This window comes from Delphinapterus leucas, chromosome 16 (assembly GCF_059928025.1).
Source record: "Delphinapterus leucas isolate spDelLeu-1000000601 "Yukka" chromosome 16, BTC_Dleu_Yukka2, whole genome shotgun sequence".
Lineage (NCBI taxonomy): Eukaryota > Metazoa > Chordata > Mammalia > Artiodactyla > Monodontidae > Delphinapterus > Delphinapterus leucas.
In genome coordinates, this window is record NC_143144.1 from 15,898,968 (window position 1) to 15,923,032 (window position 24,065).

The 24,065-nt window shown below is 40.1% G+C and overlaps 1 protein-coding gene and 1 pseudogene across 13 annotated transcripts in view; both read right to left on the bottom strand.

Annotated features, from left to right (window-relative positions):
* Positions 1-24,065, bottom strand: part of ANK3 (ankyrin 3) — a 676,704-nt gene that overhangs the window by 31,812 nt on the left and 620,827 nt on the right. For 8 of the 13 annotated variants that reach the window (XM_089897519.1, XM_089897518.1, XM_089897520.1 and 5 more), the window contains 9 exons: positions 23,523-23,619; positions 22,687-22,915; positions 21,886-22,011; positions 20,990-21,112; positions 19,370-19,451; positions 8,627-15,118; positions 6,617-6,691; positions 2,922-3,053; positions 1,876-2,019 (listed from right to left, as the gene is read on the bottom strand). In XM_089897519.1, coding sequence (XP_089753645.1) covers positions 1,876-2,019; positions 2,922-3,053; positions 6,617-6,691; positions 8,627-15,118; positions 19,370-19,451; positions 20,990-21,112; positions 21,886-22,011; positions 22,687-22,915; positions 23,523-23,619 — 7,500 coding nt within the window. The remainder of the gene's footprint in view (positions 1-1,875; positions 2,020-2,921; positions 3,054-6,616; positions 6,692-8,626; positions 15,119-19,369; positions 19,452-20,989; positions 21,113-21,885; positions 22,012-22,686; positions 22,916-23,522; positions 23,620-24,065) is intronic. The other 5 variants (XM_089897527.1, XM_089897525.1, XM_022560646.3 and 2 more) reach the window with 1 other exon arrangement.
* Positions 6,698-8,619, bottom strand: LOC149747225 (ankyrin-3 pseudogene; annotated as a pseudogene).

The window sequence follows — 24,065 nt, forward strand, 5'->3', positions numbered from 1 at the left end:
AGCCATTTTACAGAGAGCCCTCTGAATGTTCATGACAATGCTATGAAACAACAGAAGTTTACTAACCAGCCTACACAAAGGGGAAGGAGGGAGAAATTGCCTTGTTTTAAACTTTGCTGCGTGGACTAAGGGAGTTATTTTTCTCCTTCAGCAGAGAGAAAAGTCAACAATGGTCTGGTCATGGTGAGGAAAGGAAGTTTCACAAAAGTTCAACGAAGAGGAGAGACCGGAACAAAAAGGCAACCAGGCACACTTTCTGACTTATTGGTCTAAAAAACTAAAGCCTAAGTTTTCCATCAGTCCAAGATAAATACCAACTTAGCTTTGGTTGTAAATTCAAATTACTATAGGTACGTGAACATTTTTCTGTTATGGTCACCCATAAACCAGAATGTTGAAAATTTGTCTAAGACTACATGAGGTTTATAATCTGCACAAGTAAAATTTACTTCATAAACATAAATTTCCCTAAGAATTTTAAAAATAGAGAATATAAAATATTAAGATGTAGCAACAAAAAGCCCTTGTAGATTTATTTAATGATACTCTGATTTTAAAATGTTAAATGAAACTTTCAATTCCATTGAATACTTCCATTGCTTTCTGATCATCTTGTTTGTTAAAACTACTTTTCTTAAAAAAGTTTCCCAGTAAAGAATATTAAAATATTCTATAAACTTGGCAAAAACCCAAAATTTGATATAATACTGGTCTGTCTTTATCTTGTGCACAGAGAGTTTGGTCATCAATATATGGCCTCACATATAATTATGACAGGGCCTTGAAGAGAGCATTTTTCCAGGTTCTGTGATATTTATAAGCTTAAAAAGAAACCACTTTTGACATTATTACCCACATGTTTAATGTTATGGGGATGACAAGGTACACTTTAAATTTTCTGTTGACTTTAGTGAGCAGAAACTTTCTAAGAATTTGAGATGTTTTGTCACATATGCAGAATTATAAGTTATTGATTATTGGTGGTCTAACTTTGCTGTTTAAAAATGGAAAAAAAATCACCATATTAAAAAAAAATTGAAATAGTAGAAAAATGTCCCTAGCTCCTCTTCTTGCCTCCATAGCATCAACATTTTTGTACTCAAAATTCATTATAGGAATAAATTTCCATTTACGAACATCTTGCAAAACATAGTAAGATATTTGTCATACTTTTCTTAATACTTTGTTGAAAAAAGCCCCAATTTACATAATGAAGGAAAAATGACACTATTATCATATAAATTAAGCTAATGTAAAAGAGGAATTATTATGTTATTAGCGACATCTATGCTCATTGAATTAGAAATTACGCTACCTTTTATATACGATGGGTCAAGTAGTGTTTTTTCCAAACAAAAAAATGGCAGCATATGAAGTTAAAATAATGCTAAGTAACGAAAACACCTGTTTGAGTGATACATTCGTCTCTTTCAGTACATGCTTAAATACTTGTTCTCAAACAGTAATTAACCATTTTACCTAACAATTTGTATAACAGCCCACAACTCGGTTTTACCTAAATAGGAATAAGAGTTCCCTAGTTTTTTAGGTTAATATAAAAATGACAAAAGCAACATATTCTCTAGATATTAAATTTTCTTCCATTTGGTCATATAAAACATTTGAGATACCAACTCTTTCAGTTAACTTATGCCTTTATATACTTCATTATTTGTATTTTATATAACAGAGACATTTATCAAGTTTGTTCTATCAGGGTGTTTGTTGGCAGACTCTGGCAGAGAATATGCCGTGAAAATGAGAAAGTAAGTCAAGCAAATCATAATTTAGTTGGTTTTACGTGACTGCCTTGTCCTACTGCACTTTCAAATTTTATCAAATGATTAAGTAAATGTGAACACTAAGTTCAGTTACCATCCACAGGGTCATGGAAAACATTGTTCTCATCTGCAAAACTTCTGGTGCCTGAGATATTTCCATAATCAAATATTGGTCCTTCCAGCAGAGTCACTATATCTATTCGATTAATTTTTGTCAAGACCGCAGTTAAGGCATCAGCTGAAAGAGGAGGGACAAAAAAAAGGTTGAAAACCCAATTAAATGATTTTCTTCTAAGTCATCACAATACCCACACAAAGGCATGGCTCTCTTGACCCTCCTAGCGTCTTAGTCCCGCCTCACTGCACCTCTGCAATATTCACTACCCAGAGGGCTCAGAAAGCTCGCTGCTCCAGGGAAGATACGTTAGGGTCTTAAGAATCATTTTGTGAAGCCGTGTGTGATGACAGCCACATTCGTTCCGTCTCTGTAAGGCGCAGAGCAGATAGGCCTCAAGACAGCGAGACTCCCGTTAGTTATAAGGGGATCTAATAAACACATTCCTCTCCTGTTAGACTGTCAGAATAGGTCACCCTTACGTTTGATGCTTAGCATTAATGACTTACTAAGGTCAGGCCGACCCAGGCAAACCCCCAGTAACTGATTCCACATCGTTATGGGTTGGCACTTGTCACAGTATAGCACCACTCCCCTACCACCACCTAAACCACACAAAACCCAGGAATACTGGGGAGTTCTCTGCCATCACAGACCAGGATGGATAAAATGATTTGATCCTATCCTTTTCTCTATTATCTATCTCCCTGCACATCCATTTCTGGCCACAGCAGTAACTTCACATTGTTTCCCACTACCGCCCCATGACTGAACAGCTAGAATTATATTTTCATTTTTGATGGTCACAGAGAAAAATGCAAAAAATGCAAATATAGACAAAATGCCAAAAAGCCCCCACTACTTGCTTCCTAAAAAGCTTCCTAAAGACGCACAAAATTAAACAAGTATAACTTCAAAAGGCTTGCCATTACTTTATGATCACTGTGATTTTATTAACGGTAGGCTTATCTGAAATATTAGACATATGCAATTTTGCAAGTTAAAGTAATATAATTTCAGCATACTTGTAGCATTTTTTCCGTCTCTGGTAACCCATTTTTTTAATAACATGAAGCTTTGAGAAATTAAAGAATTTGGATTTTCCACACGTATTTGATTGATTTCATCCACTGAAAAATTCAGTTCCCTTGCCAGTTCTGTGGAAAAGAAAAGGAGTTACTAAGATTTCATATTGTAATTTTATCACATATATTTCATAAAAGTAATGCTCAACTGCCCCCCCCCCCAAAAAAGGAAAGGATTTTATAGTAAAACCCAAGTACAGCCTTGGGCATTAATCTTTATATACTTGATTTCACAGGAAAATACTGATAATATACAGGCTGTGACTTATCTCTCCTAAGATAATTCCTTGGTTATAATCAGATTCCCTTTGGAGATTATTTTATAAAGATTCTTGCTCTGTTCAAAGAGGATGTTGCTAGATTCTTTTAACTCAGCCAAATTACTGTCTGCAATTTGAGCAAACTTCATACAAGATACGTAGGGATATACAATTCATAAACATGGCACAAGAGGAGCCAGTAGAGTTTTCTCTCGGCAACCTCCATGAAGTAGATCTTTTACTCACATAATACTCTATTCTATATGCCTTCAAGTTTCATCAGTGCCACTTGGGAGGTTAAATGATGACTCCAAGCCAGATCATTGTCTATGATATGCTGTCACTTGTGTAAAAAATAAAAGGGAGATAAGCTTTCTGTCCAGCTAAGTGTATATAACCATACACTCAATCTTGTAAATGCAGAGTGTGTCTTTGGAAGGATACATATGATATGCGTAGTTGCCTTGGGAGAGTTAAACTTGGGAGTCAAAGGTGAGAAGGAGACTTACTTTTCACTGTATATTTTTTGTACATTTAAAAAAGATGTGTCAGGTGTTTATTACCTTAAATGATTATAAAAAGTAAGAAATGGGAAAAAAAATCCATGGAAAAGGAATTGGACGACTCTATCCTGCTTAAGAACCATTTCCAGCAGTTTGGCAAAATGTATTCAGAGGCTCAAAAATGTCTGTATCCTTTGACCAACTGATTTCACTCCTAGAAATCTATGGTGAGAGTACATAGGGTTGTACACAATTATTTACATACATGAATGCTCACTGTAGGCTTGTACTACTGAAAAATTGAAAACAAAGCATGTGTTGAACAAAAGGAGAGAAGTTAATTAATGTAATGCAGTGGCTGGCATTGATCACAGCCCACAGTGGCTGGCAATGTAATGCAGTGGCTGGCATGATCACAGCCCACAGTTAGAAATACATTGTATATCATGATGCTTATATAAATGAAACCACATCTTTATGGAGCAAAATAACCTTACTATATGTGATAGACAGACATTTTCTTTTCCTTTTAAAAACAAAAACAAAGCATGAATTGATTTCATGACTCACTAAGTGCATTGTGACCAACAGCAAAACACCATTGTAAAGTATGGCTCTTGGATGTTATTTGTCCATTAAAACCAAGATCAGAAGGTAAATAAAAAAGCAGAAAATTACATTGTGTATATAACATTTGAAAAGCTTTTTATTTTAAAAAAAAACCACCAAAGTACATTAAGTTGCTTGTTAACAGCGGTTCTGAGGGATGGATTTAAATTTTGTTTTTCTAAATGCTAATTTTCCTAATAATCTTCATTGAGCATATAGTAATTCGAATTAGAAAAGTTAATTTTTTTTAAGTGCCTTATCTCTTTGTGTTTTAAGGGCAGTAATCCTTCCTGCCCTCGTGACCAAACCATATCCTTTGTCTAGAGACTCATTGTCACTAAGAATTTTACAGTTTTATGACTTTGTCTCGCTATTCTTTTTTTTTTGCGGTACGCGGGCCTCTCACTGCTGTGGCCTCTCCCGCCGCGGAGCACAGGCTCCGGACGCGCAGGCTCAGCGGCCATGGCTCACGGGCCCAGCCATTCCGCGGCATGTGGGATCTTCCCGGACCGGGGCACGAACCCGTGTCCCCTGCTTCGGCAGGCGGACTCTCAACCACTGCGCCACCAGGGAAGCCCTCTCGCTGTTCTTATGTCACATATTCTCCAAGAGTTTACTCTGACAAACTAAGGACTGGTTTTGCTTAAAGAAAATAATCTAATAGTTATGGGTAAATAATACACAAAATCAACATTCGCTCCAGGATATTTTCAGGTTACAGTGTCCACTGTTAAAATATAATACTATTATTAATTTTATGTTCAGAAATACTTAAACATAATGAATTACTGTTAACTCTCAACAGTCTGCAGGGGATTACTCAGACCCACTGTTTCTTAAGAGCTCCATTAGGCCAGGTCAGTAGCAGTGTGCCTGAGGGCAGGGCTGGGCAGAAGGAGAGAGGAGGCCTTTATATGCGGAGGGTGGGGAAGGCCTGGGATTCAGGGCATTCGAAGGAAATAAATGTAAATGACCTTTTGTGCCATGATCTAGTTTCATGTTGTCCATTCTGATAGCCTAGATAATTGTTTCCCTGAGTAGAGAATGTATGTCGCTGATAGTATGCAAGATGACTTTAAATAGGACAATAATTAACATTTATTTATATTTAACTGTTGTTTTTTGGCTGTGCATTAAAAAAAAATACACTCAACCTATAAAACTTAAAATTTCTCTGATTCATGTGAAGTAGGATTTGGGGGGCCCAGTTAACATCAAAACTACAAAGCAGGGGCTTCCCTGGTGGCGCAGTGGTTGAGAGTCCGCCTGCCGATGCAGGGGATACGGGTTCGTGCCCTGGTCCGGGGGGATCCCACATGCCTCGGAGCGGCTAGGCCCGTGAGCCATGGCTGCTGAGCCTGCGCGTCCGGAGCCTGTGCTCCACAACGGGAGAGGGAGGCCACAACAGTGAGAGGCCCGCATACCGCAAAAAAAACAAAAAAAACAAAAAAAACTACAAAGCAGTATTGTCCAGTTGACACAGAGCCTTATCTTCATCTTTAATGAAGTGAAATCAAGCCAAAAATTCCTCTTCTACACCCTGATTATAAAAAGTTTCATTCATTTCACAGAGCTCAACTATTTTTGTAAATTGAATAGATTCATTCACCTGTATCCTATTTTTTTCAATTTTAATTTAAAATTTAAGCTTAACTCTCATCCTTTGTTTTCTTGTTTATATAGTTATTGAACATGATCCTTGTTTTCCATTATCAAAATGACATAAGAGTTCCTTTTAAATAAATCTTTGAGCGTAAAAGTGAGCCCGCTTAAAAGTATCAGCTCAATAAGCATGCAAATAATGTGTATATCGTAAAAATTGTGACAGTGACTCATGAATGATTAAGACTTGTGAAACCTAGGCATGGATTAGTTGAACTATTGCCTAAGAGAGCTGATCTAAGGGCATAAACCATAGCTAAAATTTTTGGATTATTTGAAAACCATAGGCCTTAGCTACGTTTTCCTATATGCCACAAAATAAATTTGCTATTAGGTAAAAGGTTATCCCATATTACCAGAAATGGCATTGTGAAGAAAGTGCTTAAATTTAAGGTAAAATAAGATTTAAATGTCTATTCTTTAGGGTATGTGCATAGAAAAGTTTTGAAAAACACAGTATACTATAATTAACTCTGGGTAGATAGAATTACAAGTGATAAAAATGTATTTTACTCATTGCTTTTTGTTTTTAATGATAAACTGCTTGTGAAAAAGACAAATTAAGAAACTGTTTGTTTCATTCAGGTGTATACACACTTACCTGTCCAACTAAGTCCCAGGTGATCGGCTACTATTGCCATCCTGATATCTGTCCGTTCACATGGACTCTGTGGACCTACGATTTACAATTTCTTAATTAAAATAATCATCAAGAAAGACACGATACTGGAAAATTGCTTTTAGCAGTATTCAGATTTTACAGAGAGACTACTGCTAACACTGTACACTTAAATGTGTCCTAATCACCTACATGAACACTTCTCTTTTCACATGACTCACTTGATTTTCACCTGCATCAGGCCAAATGTCAGACTACATGGATGCTCAATGTAATGGAATTCAACATGCTGACAAGCTAGCTACTTTACAGTAGTTACAGAAGTGTCGTGTTGGTGAAAACACCACGATGGCATTTCAACATCTGTGCTTTTACTTTGACAGAATCATATCCATTAGCACACTGAAAAAAAAAAAAGTTGCTCATCTTGAATGACACCGATATCTTCAGCATGCTTCCCTAGCTGTCTACAGTGTCGTTGGGTTAAGAGGAAGAAAGAAGAGTATATAGACAGCACGTACAGATGACAATGACAGAATGAGAAACTACGGTTAAGTCACTCCACAGGCAATCACAACAGTTCATGCACTAGGGTCTACGAGTTGGAAAGTGTTTACAAACTATGCTCGTTCTCCAGGATGTGAGCAAAGAGTGCTCGAGAGACCTGACTGCCTTCATTCTCACCAGTCCTCCTACTGCTCCATTTCTCACTGCCGGCCTTTTCACTCTTTGATTTTAAAGGTGCTGCCTCTGTTTTCTTATCTCTAGCAGACTTCGCTGTAACCGAAGGCTGGCCACCCCGGGAAGTCTCGGACAACGACGTGTTTCTTGAGGTACTGTCTTCCTCATCAGACAACTCGGACTGCATCTTTTTGTCTTCTTCCAAGAGGCGGTCCACAAGCTTTAAGGTCTCACCACTAATTCCCTTAAAATATTCAATGGAGTGTTTACATACTTCCTTAAGCTGACTTTTCCTAACTTTAACTGTGGTGGTGGTGGTGGTGGTGACGGTGGTGACACAGGTGGATCTTACCTTTACTGGCAACTTGGATGGAAGCTGTTTGGCCTTGCCTCTGTCTGGCTGCCCCTGCTTTTGTGTAGCACACGGTTTTCTAACTGAACCTGTGTTTTCCCTGTGTGTATTCTTCACTGGAATTCTGGACTTTACATCTACACGTGAAGAAGCAGTAAGGGTTTTGGTTTTCTCAGATTGACTAACCTGCTTCATTTTACTCACATGAATGTTTGGCATATGATCTGGTGGGAAGAGATCTTTTGGTGAAGTGGCCTTTATGGGAAGTTTGGATTTTCGCCTAATCCCTATTGATTCCTTTGTCTTTTGCTGCTCTCCAAGAACTTTCTGTTTCTCTCTCACACAATGTCCTTGCAGTACCCCTGTCCTTTTTCCTGATGAGCTTTTCACTGGATTAGCTTTCTCTGTGGTACAAGTGGGTGCAGAATGTTCTGTCAGAACTACGTGACTTGTAATGTTATCTGTCTGTATAGTGGAAGAATCCAAATTGTTGTTGTTATTAAAGTTATCTTTTTGAAAATCATGTTTTTCTTGGGGCCTAACGCCCATGTGGCTATCGGCTGTATTTGAAATCACTGTTACAGGTTCATTCTCTAATCCCTGACCACTGGTCATCACAGCTTCTATCTTATCTGTCACTTCTCCAGGGCCTTCTTTCTTCAAGGTCATGGTGGACGCAGAAATTCCCATTTTTATAGGCGTGCGCAACTTGGGGTCAAGTTTAGAGGCGTTAGTGGCCGCTGCTGCTGCTTTCTCCTGGGAGCCACTACCGGATGTGCCTTCCTGACACTCTCCGCTGGTCGGGATGCTGGGGTTAGGTTCCACTGGAGGTGCCTCTACATTTCCCTCTAGATTGGTTTCTACAGTGGTGTCCCCTGCCTGTGGCTGTGGTATGGCAGTGACTGTACTTTTATCCCCTTCCCCCGGGTCCCCTGACTTCCCTTCAGAAGTATGCTCACCAATCTGGAAAAATTGGAGCCTCTCTTCCACAAAATCCCTCTTGCTCATGTCAATTGCACCACTGCGAGTCATCTCAAACATTTTTCCTTCATGAAATGGGAAGGGGTTAGGCTCACTAGTAGGGGTACTTTCGTCAGTTGGCGTTCGGGCTGGCGTTGTATCAGGGGTGGTGGCTGGAGAGCGGTCTTCCACAGCCAGACCAAATGGCTTAGTTTCATCTTCCCGTGATTTACTGTCATAAACGTCATCATCCCCTCGGTTATTAGACCAGGGGTCAAAATCTAGACCTTTGGTAGCTACTGTCTTAAAAGGAGTGGCAAATTCTTCATCTACTTTGTAACTGAAATAAGTATCAGGAAACACTGATCTGTCAGGATGTCTGCCTTCTAGTGTGAAAAACTGGGCCCCCGACTTCTGATCAGTCTTAGCGGGAGTCTTTTCAGATGAAGGGCTTTTGGAAGGTGGCTTCTCTTCATCTGGCCCCACCCTTCCCTCCTCCTCCTGGATAACTTCCAACTTGCTTTGGCTAAAGGAGCGATCAGCTGGCTTCAGAATGCCCTCCGTGTTCCAGACATCTTTCTTCAGCTCCAGGGTTTGACTTGGGAATTTAGAATCACTCTCTGTCAAGCCGTCATCTTCGTCTTGCAGGTCGTAGCCGTCCAGAGAGTCGATCTCTGTGGCATCTGTATCGTGAGAAAACTCTGCCGTGGTGGCAATGGAACACTCTGTGATGGACTGGTCGTTGTTCCCATTCTGGGCCGTTTCATTCTGAGGTGAATCAAGGCCAAGGCCAAATTCAGTATCTTTTCCAGATCCATTCATTTCTGATTCTTTCTGGGTGGAAGCCTTTTCAGCGGAGGCTTTGGATTTTGTCACTTCTTTTTGTTCGTCGTCGACCTCCTTTAACTTGAAGGTGTATTTTTTGACCGGGACTGGTTGATAAAGGGATTCGTCATCGCTGGAGTCACTGATGTCCGCCCCAGGAGGAACTGGGGAAGGCGGCTGCACCCTGATGACCGGTTCCGCCAGTCGGTACTTGTCATGCTCGTCTTGCAGACTGACTTCAATCATGTCGACCTCTCTTTCAGGGAGGTAAGGATGTTTCTTATCGGACTCCATCTGGTCTGCATCCAGCGGTGGAGGAGGGGGAAATTCAATGTAGGCAACTCTGTTAGCTCTGAGTCTTTGGTTAGAGTCTGTGCTCACACTGCTAGGTGTGTGGCGCCCGACTGCTGCCGTCTCCTCCACTGCAGTCTGCTGTAAGGAGGCTGACCTGGCCTGTCCCTCCTCCTCAGATTCCTCCGAAACCTCGGGAATTGGGCTGGGTTTGCCTGGTATATAAGCTATAAGCGAGTCGGGTGTCTTAGATGTAAATTCATAACTCACTTCCTCTGAACTGGGCGTCTCTGGGGTTAAAGGGCTTTTCCCAGAGCTGTCTAGAAAGGACACTTGCTCTAGAGTATCATCTTCTGGACTAGCCTGGGGAGAAGGGGGTTGCTTTTGCTGTCTAGTTGTATAAAAGGTCCCCCTGGTCTCTTGTACCGTCTTACATTCCTGACTTATGATTTTTTTTACACCTCCTTGTTGTATCTCCTTTTCATACTGCTTCCCCACCTGTACAAAACTGACATAAACAGGTAAAGTTTTTATCTCTTTCCCTCCCTCCGTCTGGGCCAGTGGTGCAACTTTTTCCAATCCATCAATGGGACTGTGGTCGAGTACATCACTAGAGGGCGATTCCTTTCCTGGGCTAAACTCTAGAGAATCAGGAGACTTGGTCGGGGAGAGCTCGGTTTCATCGAGAGGCGGGCATAAGCCTACGTAACTCTGACGTTTGGAAACTTTGCTGATTTCTGAATAGGTAACTTTTTCATCTTCTGTAGCATTAAGGTGCTGTGTCTCAACTGTCTCTTTACTCATACTTGAGTGGGGTAACTTTTGTGATAGTTCATGTTTTGGAAATGTCGACTGCTTGCAAAAACCATCGGGAATGTCAGAAGACGGCGTCCTCCTTTCCTCCGCAGCCCTGACTGGGATGTGCGACACTGCCGAGCTCTCACTTCTCCTGGAAGGTTGGTCAAGAGATCCACCTGGATGTTCCCCGTCTTTAACACCGTATTCCCTGTATAAGACTTTTTTGGAGGGAGATTTTACAGTCATTTCCTTAATTTCTGAGAGAGAGCCATTTGTTAACAATTTGTGTTCTCTCTCAGTCACAGACAAAAATTCATCCCTCTGATCAACAGTTTTACTCTCAGGGTGACCAACGTGATTCTCTCTTACATCGTGAACAAGCACATGCGAAAGTTTCTCTTTCTGCGACTTATTGTTAGTGGCTCCAGGACTTTCCCACGTTCTAAAGACCTTTTTGTCCCATGGTCCCTTGGTTGCTAATTCTGCGGTTACGTGACATGCCAAGTCCTTATGCTGTTGCTCAGAAAAATAGTCAGGCATTGCTTTACTTGAGATTTCAGTTCTCTGTTTTTTCACATCATCAGAGCCAAAATCATTTACAACCATTTCATGGCTCTGGGCATGCTCATCTTTACCTCTGAATACCGTAAGATCTTTTTGCACAGGGACACTTTCATCCAAAGGGTCTATGGCCTTCTGCTGTTTCTCTCTAGCGAACACTTGGTAGACAGGTAGCTTGCTCTCCTGGATTTTTTTAACTGGGATTCTGGATTGGCCATCTGGCTTTGTGTCTTCTTGAGAAACGTCCTTACTTTTGGCCTGCGCGCCTTGTTCAAATTTTAATCTAATGGAACTGAGTTTCGATTGTTTGAGCTGAAACCCAGACTGGGGCCCTTCTGATTCTTTGCTCTGTGAACGACTTCCTTTGGCTTCCTCTGTGGACTTGCTGTCCTCAGTCTGTTGGGAAGGAACCACCTCCGGGCTGCTGGGCAGACTGACTGCGTCCTTCTCGTCGGCTCTGGGGAAGCCTTGTCTGTCACAGCCACGCTGCCTCGCCTTGACCCACTCGTCACTGTTGGCCAGCAGTTCTGTCAGCAGTGCTTTCTCAGGGCTGCTACCGGTAGAGCTTTGAGATGAGTATTCTTTGCCATTCCTAGGGTGTGGCTTTTTCTCTGGGGACTGCAGTTCATCATTGAGCTTTTCGGTTCTGTCACGAAAAAACTGTGACACTTCAGTCAGTTTTTCTTCAGCTTCCTTCACGGTCCTGTCCACCCTATCTTCGTATATCAACTTCTCTCTACCTCTGTCTAGTCTGTCCTCAGCAAAGCGCATCCACATGGCATGTTTTGGACTACTAACATCGCCAGAATAGTGCAACACTGTCACTTTATCAAAATGCTCATCCTTAGACACTTTACCTACACCATTTTCAGACACATCTTTATAGATTTTGGAGAGAATTTCTTTTTTGGGGACAGTGACTACTTTCTCTCTGGCCCGCTTATCAGACCCCTGTAACTCTGAGCTAGGGGGTCCTCCCGCATGGTCTGTAACTGATTCCTCGGTATCAGAATGAGACACATCTAGCTTTTCTGACAGAAGCATTTTCTCAGCAAACCTGTAAGATTCCCCTCTTAGTTCTGACAACTCATCGTCATGGTATTCTATTGAGTGCTGACTCCAAAGCTTCAGTGTTTTATAAGAGTCATCAGATATGAGCTGAGCAGAGCTAGGGCGACTATCTTCTTCTTGGGACACGGGAGTGTTTACTCTGGAAGACTCCAGGTAAGAAGGCAACGACTCTTCAGCAGTGAGTTCTTCTTCTTCTCGCTGACCCTGTTCCTCTGAACAAGGAAAAGCATCGTGTCTTTCTGGCAGAAAATCTTTTAGGTCAATATCTCCCCGGGATAAGTCTTTCTGATATACATACATTTCCTTTTCGGGATGCTTTTTGGTTTCTCTAATAATGACTTCAGTGGGCTCAGCTTGGTTACCTTTTTCAATGTGGACTTCTATTATACGCTCCAGTTTGGGTTTCATTTGGTTGTCCTTCTCTGCGTGCTGGGCTGAGGTTTCAGCAGCAGACTTGTGAACGTCTGGGGACACTGCCGACTTATGTTCAAACAGACCTGCCAGCTCTTTGGAAGGGTCTCGCCCGGACTGAAAGGCCTTCATGATGTCGTGGACTGACATGGTTTCTTCAATTCTCTCAGAGGCGCCTTCACTGCCTGGTGGAGAATGATAAACCATTCTGGTGGTTGTGGTTATGTGAGTCTCTTCTTTAACACGCATGCCTTTGCCCAGAACGTGACTGTGGTCGTCTTCTTCGCTACTGGTTTTCATTTGAAACGCTTTGACTTTTTCTTTAATACTAGAAGCGGTGGGCTTTGGTTCCAGCTCCATAAACGTAGGTGACGGTTTGGGTGACATGGGCTCCTCTGGTTGGGACGGGGGAGCCTCTCCAGCTGAGGGCTCATAGCTCCTGATAACATGAACCACTTCAGTTCTCGTTTCTGTAATGACCGGAGGGATGGGGACTTCCTGAAAAAGTGGTTTGGGACCAGTGCTTTCAGCGCTTTGTGGGGCTGAAGGTGTTTTCTCACTTCTTGTTTCAAAGCCACTGTCAGACAAGGGACTTTTATCTTGGTCATGTTGAGAAAAGTCATCTGGAGACTCTAAAATAGTATCTGTTCCAAAAAAGGAATCGGCCATCTTACATAACTCCTTCTCGGAGGTGGAAGACCTCATGGAGGCTGGAGGCATTTTGAGTTTGTGTTCCTGCAGGGCGATTGCTGGTTTTAAAATTCGTTTCTGTCTCTCTTCACCATCCTTCTTGGCATCCTCAAACTTGTACTTGAAGTTCGTCAGTGAACTACTCCCGATATCATTTGTTAGGTAATCGATAACTTGGGTCAGGTTATAATCCTTTTCGGAGGCAGCCTTTGCCTTAACTTGCGCTCTCTCTGGCGGAGGTGGAGAATGGCTCGCAGCAGCCTGTTGTCTTGCCTCTCTTATTTCTTCTGAACTGAATTCTATCCAGTCGTCTTCGGGAGAATGTCCTTTGTCACTCTTTGGTGATTTGAGTGGTCCCTTATTATCCACACAGACATCCTTTTTAAGGATTTCACTAACTTTCACTAAGTCTTCCTTCACTTTCTCGACAATTTTGAAAGGTTCTTCATCGTCGATTCTCCCTTCTTTGGGGAGTTCAGGTTGGAATGGCTTCTCCTCAGGCACGTCTGTTTGGAGTATTGCAGTCATCCGCATTAGGTCCTCCTTCATTTCAGCCACGTCTTTTAGTATCTCCTGACTGGAAGACAGAGAAGATGGCGTAGACAGCTTGAGGGCAGATGGTGCAAGGAACAAAGATGACTTAACTGGAGATGAAGTTCGATTGAAATGGGGCTGAGGAAGTGTCTCCGTAGTCAATGTTTTAATGGGCGACAGCAAGGCTGCTGCTGATTTTGTAAGTGAATTAGAGTCTGGAAGTTTCTTTAATGCTGGTTCCGGCAAAACATTGACTACAGAGTATACTGGCACTGTTATTATTGATGAAGTTACAGATGAGGTAGTTGCAGGTATCGACGACCCGAGGGATGTATAGAGTGCACTTGCAGAAGGAGTTCTTAGAGACTGAAAAGCTGATGGTGCTGGAGAAACATATGACCTGAGTGGGGAAAACGGCATTGCTGTGGTGGTCGGGAACACTTTCTCAACTGCGTCAGTGGCTCCATTAACCACAGAGCTCACAGAGTGTGTAGCTGTAGCAATTTTTTCCTGTAACGTGGCAGTGGCTTTGCATCCGTTAATTAAAGTTGAAGATGATGGATATTTCAGAGGGGAAATAGATCCGTTGACTAATGCTACCTCTGCGTGTCCAGGCATCTGTTTCACGGGTGATGAGAGAGAAGAGGCCATCGTAACTTTAGCTGATGAAATGATATCAGCTGTTGATTTAGCTGGAGACACCACTGACATTAAAGGTGAAGATATTAGCGGTGCTGTGGATGAGATAATTGACTTAAATGGCAGACTCGAGGAATACATATTAATGTTTGATTTGGGGGAAGCAGGGGGTGTCATGGTAATGGACGACCTCTCCAAAAGAGATCCTGCTGTAGTCACCGGGGACGTTCGAGAGGAAAATGTAGAATTGGATGCCAGCCCCTTTAAAGGCGAGGCCTCCGTGACTGTGGGAGCTCTAACCAGGGTACCAGAGGAAACTTGGATATTGTATGGAGACTGTGACACCACTGTTTTTATTGGCGAAGAAATTGTCCGAAAGGATCTAATTGGAGATGCCACATCACTAATGGATTTAACCGAAGATGTAGTTGATGCGCCTAACGTGGATTTGATTGGAGAAGGAGTCGAAACAGACCATATTGATTTTAATGGAGAAGCTGATGGCGTATTAGAGGAGGAACTTGATAAGGAAGTGAAGCCTGACGTGGCCGGCCCGGGCACTGTCATCGGAGCTGCTGTGCAGGACTGGTATGCTCTTGCAGAAAAGAATGGCTTGTATGAGTAAGTGGTGGGGAGGGATCTCGTTGGTCCTGCGCTCCGTTCAACTGTTTCTTAAATTTTAAAATGAAATCAAACACAAAAATCAACAAAAATGGTTGAGAAACAGAGAGACCAGAGAAAAAAATTGGTCAGTAAACTTTGAAATATTACAAAAGCAAGTACAATTGTTTGCATGATTTAGAATGGAAGAGGCAAAAGGAACAATTAAGAGGAAAAAAAATTGCTACAGACATAACTAATCCAAAGTTAAAAATAAAACTAAGTAAAACACAGAGCAGTGTGAAATGAAAAGACAGGAAAAGCACGTTGCAACCAAATAGGCCAACAGTGAAAAAACAAAACAAAAACAAAAACACAAGGAAACGATGATGAGAAAAATAACCACAATGGAAAAACTATTCCCTTACTTCCTATTGACTTTCTTATGTGCTGGTTTTGAAATATCAGTAGCCGTTCTGTTTTGCCCGTATAGGTACATGTTTGTTTCGTGCAACCATATAACTCTCATTTTAGTAAGTTCTAATGTTCCATCTCCTTGGACCTCTTGGTGATACAGATTGCACCTACTTAGAACCATATCAGTGTGTGTAGCTATACATGAAATGTCTAAAACTCTTATTTTAGAAAACCACTCAAGCCTATTTCATGCAGAATCCAAAATAACTTTTAAGTGACAGGCAACTGATGTGCAAACTGTGAAGCCACTGGATTTTAAGTTTGTATCTTCCATGCACAACTCGGTTATGCTTCATACCCGTAAAAAGCCAATAAGAGCAAGAAGTTTTCTGAGTCAGAATTTTAAAAGAAAAAAAAAAAACAAAAGGAATGTTTGCATTTATCTTTTCCATGCAGTATATTCCTTTTGGTGAGGAAAAAAGGAACGTAACATGAAATGATTTTAGAATGCATGTGTACGCACACACAAAGGGGGGAAAAAAACCAGAAATATGGTTCATGGTTACCATAAGCAAGCAAAGCAACTGAAAACATTTTCTCATGCGCGATATATCATGGCAAACGAGCCAAAGAAGTAATACAATTTTTATGCCATATTATGCACAATGTGTAAACTTTAAAAACACTTTCACAAGAGTATTTAGAAAGAAGAGTACACTTTTTCCATGAGATGTGAAGTCTTGGTACCTTTTGAGATTTTTTTTTTTTTTTTTTTTTTTTTGGCCGCCCCTTGCAACTTGTGGGATCTTTAGTTCCCTGACCAGGGATCAAACTCGTGCCCCGTGAAGTGGAAGTGCAGAGTCTTTTAACCACAGGACCGCCAGGGAAGTCCCCTCTTGAGATTTTTTTAGGAAAATATTTAATACTGCATATGAAAAATCCATCTGCAACTGACTATATCCATGTCTGGTGTTGTCTTCATTACGGATAAAAGCACATAGTTTATCTCAGATATTTTTCCTAATCCATTTACTTCTAATTCTCAAAAGGTATCATGGTGGAAATCTTAAAAGCAGTCATATTTTTAACACCCTGTATTTAACTCTCTACAGTAGGATACGGTATATATCCGTGTATATATTTTATCGATAGCAAAGGGACCAATTCTGGTTCCTTCCCAGAATATTCATGGGACTCATGGATACCCCAAACACTGGCGCAACCATGAGGCAGACCTACCACCAGGAAGGATGGATTTAGTACCAGCATTCTTCTGGCAACGGAATAAGAAGCATACGAATGAGGTAAGCACCCTCGCTGGGGGAGAGCAAGCACACACTGAGTCCTGTCTACTTCTACAGTTCTAGGAAACAAACTGAGCTGGTCACAGAGGTTCGGAATGCCTGCCAAGGGCTAACGTTCTATGTCAAAATTGAGTAGAGTTTCGCTTCCAGAAAGCACTGGTGTTCAGAATAAGAGTGAAACTCGAAGAGGAAATGAGAATCTGCTTCATCTTTACGCTCTTCATGCTGTGCTCGTGCCATTGCTACAATCCAGTCCTTGGATTAACAGCGACTCCCACAAGGGTGAAGATTTTCATTCCTGGTGTACATTTAAATTCAAACATTCAGAACATATCCTTTTCTAGGCTTACATATTATTCTAAAGAAAAGTGGAAGAACTAAGGAAAAAACTCACCCATTCATTACCCCTCCTAGTCACAATTCTCCATATTGGCTTAATTTTGGAAACACCACACTGCAAATGGAAGGTTTGGGGATTCCTTCAATTCAGTGATTTGGGCTCCGTTTAATGGCTCAAGAGAACTTATTTTTATAACTACCAGAAACCGGCAAAGCATCTCTCCTTCACCACTGATGTCTGGCTTCACCAAGCAGAGCAGTCTTCTGAACCACATCTAGGGTTTTATACTTTGCACGAAGCAACCAATTTACTGATTAGTTACATATTTTATGCTTTAATGATACATATTTTGTGATGCCCTTTATAACAAAGGGAATTCTGGGTGTCAGGCACTGAATTACAGCAGAATCTTTCTTCTGGAGGGGGGCGTTGGAAAGGACAGTGTAGTACAGGAAAAGCTGCTTTCTCTTGGAGTTCTAACACCAATTCAGGGGCCATAACATTTCCTTAGGTTTTCTTTTAGTCCTTTCTTAGTTCTTCCCATTCTTCTGTCCACCATTATGCTCCCTCTCGTAAAACAGAGAGAAAAGTACCCTCTTCCTTCTATCAAAAGTCAAGGAAGACAAACTACATTTACCTTAACTGAAGCTAACCAAGAAGTAGCAACCCTTTCAGAGGTGGGAAAAATTCAATTGTCTCAGCACACACACCTGACCTTACAACTCATATATTCCCCAAACAAATACCTTAGGGACCAAAATCGGATAGGAGCTTGCCTGCCCAGAGGTACCCCAACCTCAAGTAGCTGGTCCATGGAGACTGTCCAAAGCTCAAGGCTACTGCCTGGGAGTGCCAAGCATCTACACCATGAGAACCTTAGCTTTGGGGCAAAAGAGCATCCCAAGGAAAACTTCCACCCAGGAGACTCAGTTGTATTGAAAAACCATCTAGTTACATACACACATACGTTCCCTGCTTTGTAGCATAATGGGAGTTAATTTCAGCCCTTATGGTTTTGGAAAGATTTAGACATTTATGCTAGAGGAAAAAAAGAGATCTGGAAGAACATTCATGAGAGTGGTTGGGTTTCCTTTCTCTTATGCGCCCCACTTTGTGTCTGAATATAAAAGCTTCCCTAGTATGTACTCCGGGAGCTAGACTGCAAAAGATTATGCGAAGACCACCCGAGCGAAGCAGTAGAGTAGTTTCCTGCTGCACATTTAATATGCTATGTTGGCCCACAGAAACAAGAATTCAGGAAAGATGGGAAAAACCAGAGCTGTGGTTCTTACTGGTAAATTTCCAATCCTCCCTGAATTCAAGTAACTGTGAGTAATGGAAAGCAGCTAGAAATGAGTCACTAATTTAAAAATAATTTTTGTATAAATCCTCCTCTGATGGTTCAAGTGGCACCATGCTCCATCGGTCAAACACACGGCTGCTCTCAGCGCTCTTAGTGCCCGTTGGTGGGGAGGGTTATCTTGAAGGCAGGGATCACCAGAGGCGATAAACACAAGGATGAGGGAAACACAGGGAGCGGGGGAGGGAGACAGAGAGAACGAACGAATATGACTGAATGAACCTATGCCTCGATACTTGCAAGCCAGTTAACAATGGACCAAAACAATCACTGAGAGAAGAAAAGGGTTTAACCCGTCTCCTGAAGGCCAGCCGTAGAGCTGATATTTAATAAAGAGCAGAGGGAAGGGGAGAGAGAGGGAGGGAGGGAAGAAACAGCAATCGGTAAACAAGTGCTATCTCAAGAAGGTAGGAAAATATAATTCTTGCCAACTGGGACAAAAAGGAATCAGGACTAAGATATAATGACCTACCTATATTAAGAAAAATGAGATGACCAGAGTTACTTTATCATCCTTTATACCGTCCCACATGGATGAAAGTAAATATTTTCTCTTTTGAGCACAGATTTAAAGCAACCTTGGTACAACATTATCTCCTAACACAGTTAACTACCAAGGTGAAATCAAGGTTTTCGTATTCAAGTGATAGATGTTTCTAATTAAAAAAAAAAAAAAAGCTACTGGCTTAAAAACACTTTTAAAGCTACGATCTGGGGGTGTTTGTACCTCACATCTCCAACTATATACAATATATTACTTAGATCTCATGATAAAGTTTTCCCACAGGCAATTTTCTTCTGCCATTGGGTTTTCACATGACCCCAAAGTTCAGTTAGTATAGAAAAAATGTCTCTTCTTATAAAAATCCACATAGATTAGTAAGTGTGTTAGGAAACTCACTCATTCCAGGCTCAGTCAAGTAGCTGTAGCGCTTACGTAAAGCCAAGGATGCAAAGCTCTGTCGTCTATCCGTTTTCTCGTTCTGGAAAAGAAAAAAAAGAGGAAGATTATGTTCCACTTCCTTGTGACATTTTCATCATTTTGAAACATTCTGTAGAATGGCATGTTGATATCTTGTTTATCCTTATTTTTCTTCTTACGGATTTTCCTCAGGGAAATGCTAATTTCCTACTGTGGTTCTACAACCCCACCCCAATTCTTAGCCAAATAACCATCATTTAGCAAAATATAAGAGCACCAACACAGCAGACTACAGGGAACTACAAATAAAAGACAAGCATTACAGAGACTTCTGATGCTGAGCAGTAAATTTTCCCAAATTTGTTCGTATTGAAAGCACATATATCATGATGTACACTCACTCGTTGTGAGTACATTCAAAGAAAAAAAGGCACACAAAGTTTATTATTATGATTACTGCTGTTGTTTCTATATGTTAATAGGCGTAAAATGTAGACGAGGAGATTAAAAAGAGGTTAATGGTTTTACTGAAGTAATGTTACTGAGTCTTAAGGCTACTGATTCTATTTATTATTACTGAGGTGTGAGTTTTAAAAATCCAGTGATCTGATAACTTGGAGAAATACTAGGAGATAACTTACAAGAAAAAATTTATTTAAAACTTAATTGAACAATTATACTCTTAAAAAATGGCCAAGATAAATTTCTTTAAATAGAATATCAAATATTTGTCAATAGCCACTGAGCGCATATTTTATAGTACATAAAACATGTAAAATGTCATATATTATCATCATCTTAGATTTAAAAGTTATAACAGTGGATACTACGTGAAAATATGCACAAATGTATATTTACCCATGCCAATCTATCACATTTAAGAAATGCTTAAAGAACTTTCCTCTTTTTAAGTCATTAGCTGGATTTTAATTCTATTGATTGTACTAAAGTACTCTTCTGTACATGTGGAAGAGTAAATTATTCTTTAAGGAAAAGTATGCTTTACCTCATTTAAGCTAAGATCTGCAAAAATATAATACATTTCCCACACTTCAGCCCTCTGCAACTTCTTTTATACAGATTCCATTCCTATTCTATCTCTGATAGAGTAAAAGCAGAAGTGTTCATATTACCTCATCCTCTTGATCTGACTCTGTCTCCTTTTGGTTCCAAGATGCATTGCAGAGACAAGGAATATTATAATGGACAGCAGGGAAAAGAATATCAGGATATGAAAAGGACTGAGTAGGGAGCACAAAATGCAAGCTGCTTTAGAAAGCAAAGCAAACCAAAAGAAGCCAACAAAAAATATCAAAGCTATACATCCATGGCAAATTAATGTGTGACATTATTTGAAAACAAACAAAATCTATGAACTACCAGCAGAAGCAGAAGCAATAAACAGAGGACTCCATCGTACAAACCATAAGAATCTGACACCACAGTCACAAGACTTAGTCAGTCTACACAAAGAGACTAATAAAACTTGAGTTTCAAGAGCTTTAATCATGTTACAAAGCATTCCTTAATTGCATACCAAGGGCCCACTTCTTCAAGGCCAGGGAAAGAAAGTTAAAATAAACCAGTATTAAAAGATACCTTTTTATGTGCAGGCAGAGTGATGTTTAAGTTGCAAACAGCTGTTTGAGGCAGTCCTTTTGTTGTCTTTGGTTCTTTCAGAAAAGACAGACGACCACAGGGCTCTTGGCTGGTGTCTCTAATCTAGAAGAATTTAGGTAGTTGACAGTTATAGAAAGAGACTCTTTTCTGAGGATGGCCCATCTGCACAAGAGTTAAAAGCGTGTTTGTTTTATGGAGCCCTTCGAGAACCAGGAATAGTAAAGGGAAAAGGTGATAACGATTACATGTCAGCCGACATGGTCACATTTAAACTTGGCAAGATTTAGAATGCCCAATTCCTAGTCTAAACACAGGAATGTTATGTCTGCTGGTCTCATCCTGACAATCCAGTGTATAGTCTGAGTTATATGTATTTTCTTCCTGTCTAATAATTTCTTTTTTTTCAAAGCCTCAGTGTTAGCAACCATAACAGCAGCAAATAGTAATAACAATAAAACAATTCTCCTGTGTCCTCTGGTTCTCTGAGGAGGAAGATGGTCTCTCCAGAATGTCCCCAGGTTCCACCAGAAATAAAGATGAAACTTGAACAATCAATTTGGATTTCATCCATTATTTGATTACGGAGCAGTCCAGATATGATGCATTTTGTTATTCTAGATTGCTTGGTCTCGCAAACATTTGCCTACATATAAATGATCATTTAGCTGTTTAAAAGGTAGAGACTCTTTTTACTAATTATAAAGCTTTCCTGGCTCTAAAGTACACTCAGGTAGAACTAGGACAAAAATCTGACTTTGTTCCTATGAATTTAAGTTTGGTGGGGTATTTCCAACTGAATAAATCATTAGAATCTTTTTTATTCTTTAAGAGCATTTAAAAAAAAATCCACAGAGTCTCTCTTGAAGGTGATTTACCTTGATGGAAAATGGCAGTCTATTTTCTTTGAAAGCATAAAAGTTAAAAACAAGTTGCTGTCCTCCTTTGGTAAGTGCGGCCAGGTTTCCATAACAATCAACATAAATAGGCTTTCCTTCCAGAACCTTTTGGAGTAAAAGAAATACATAATTTAATGGTAAATGGAAAGAATTCTGAGATTTTAAGTCATATAACCTTAAAAGACCGACATGTTTCTATGTCACATTTGTCTTGTAATTGGGAAATTACTTCTGGTGGTGCTATTTGCCACAAAAATAACTCTATCGGTTCACAATTAGTAACTGCGATTGGAAACTGCAACATGGACATGTACAAGACAGAATTATAGCTTTATTTCTCTTCTACCAAATATAAATATAGATTTATTTCTATTCTACCAACTTTAAACATATTTGAGAAAGTGCCTGATATCAACCACTTACCCATAGAGTTTGAAAGTTTTTTTGGACTCTTAGATACTTATCCAGTGATTGAAAAAGGAAAATCATGGTGATGTGTCTAGACAGTGAACATGAAAATAACTCAAGTGGCCACAGGAAAATCGCAACCATGACCTAGATTCGTTGGTACTACATTTTAACCAACTAAGATAACCTCGAAGACATTTAAAATCATTTGAGAGTGAATCTGTATCACATTTTAAAACCAAAACTAAAATCAATAATGTATTTGATATTTATAGTACATGCTGTATTAGGACCTCAAAAGAAAACTCAATGTCTGGAGAATGTAACTGAAAGCGCTGTAACTGTTTACAGCACTTGCTGTAAACAAGGTACCTCAATATCTTTGCTTCTTGCAACTTCCTCAAAATTCTCTTGCTGCTCTAAAGTTTTGTCCACTTTATCATCTGTCATGCAGAAACATCGCAGAGACGATTCTACAGGATCATTCATTTTGGCAAAAACAACAAACTTGGCCATATACGGAACACATATTAATTCTCTGTACAGTTGTGTGGCTAACCCCACAGTTTCTAAAACTTGATGGCAGTCTGCAAGCCAAAATCTGAGGGAGACAAAAACAAAATATCAAAAGTATAAAAATAAGGAGATTTCAAAGCCAAATCTTAAAAAGCCAAATCACCATTAAAACAAAGAGTATATAAAGGAACTAAACCAAAACATTAACTTGTTCATTTGAACAAACAGCAAAGATATTTACTCTGTTTCTCAAATACAGAAACCCTACATTTATTATTTGTTATGCTTTTGCTAAGAAAATGCTAAGGATTTTTCTCCTCTATTTTCTTTTCCATAAAATTCTTTTTCCCCTCTTACACATACCCACGACAAGCCTTCCTTTCTACTCCTGCTTCAGAGTTTATTACTTCACCTTTGGAAGGAACAAGAATTTTATGGGGGAAAATGGGAGAGAAAGGAAGATCCTATCCGTTTTTACGAATTGCTAAGAAGCAAGTTTACTACCTTATAGGCTCCCTGTGAGAACCGGATAAAATGACATCCAAGTGAATTTAAAATTTCTGAGTTAGGCCCAACTTCACCATCAGCATTTTACAGAACAATCACACTGGTTTTAAGCACAACAATTTTTACTTTCCAAAAGGTAATAAAAATAATTCCTAGTACTTTTTGGAATCCTTTTATTTCCATACCTGGCAGAAACATTGGTTGTAAAAGAGACACAATCCTTTATAAACGTCAAAGGAGTAGTTCCTGTGATGTCTTCCCACTGAGCAGGCGATGTGCCCCCTGAGAGAACAACACCAGATATGTGACTTTATTATGGGAGATGCTCCTTGTAAAATTTTTAACGTCATCCTGTTCTTTCTGTATAGCCAGTAACTCGCAAAACTTCAGCACTTTCATTAATGACACGTACGAAAGATAGTTCTCCTCTCTCCTCTCCTTTCATACTTTTACCAGCCTATGGTGACCTCCTTGTAAGATAATATTAGGTTAGGAAAAAAATCACCTTTCTGTTTGTCTGCATACTAATGAATGGCTTAAACTCGGGGCACACAAGTTTAAGCCATTCATTTTAAGCCACAATTTACATGTGCAAAGATTTGTTGTTGCAGATAGTATAATTCTTTTATTTTTTATTTATTATTATTATTTTATTATTTTTTATTTTGGCGGTACGCGGGCCTCTCACTGCTGTGGCCTCTCCCGTTGCAGAGCACAGGCTCTGGACG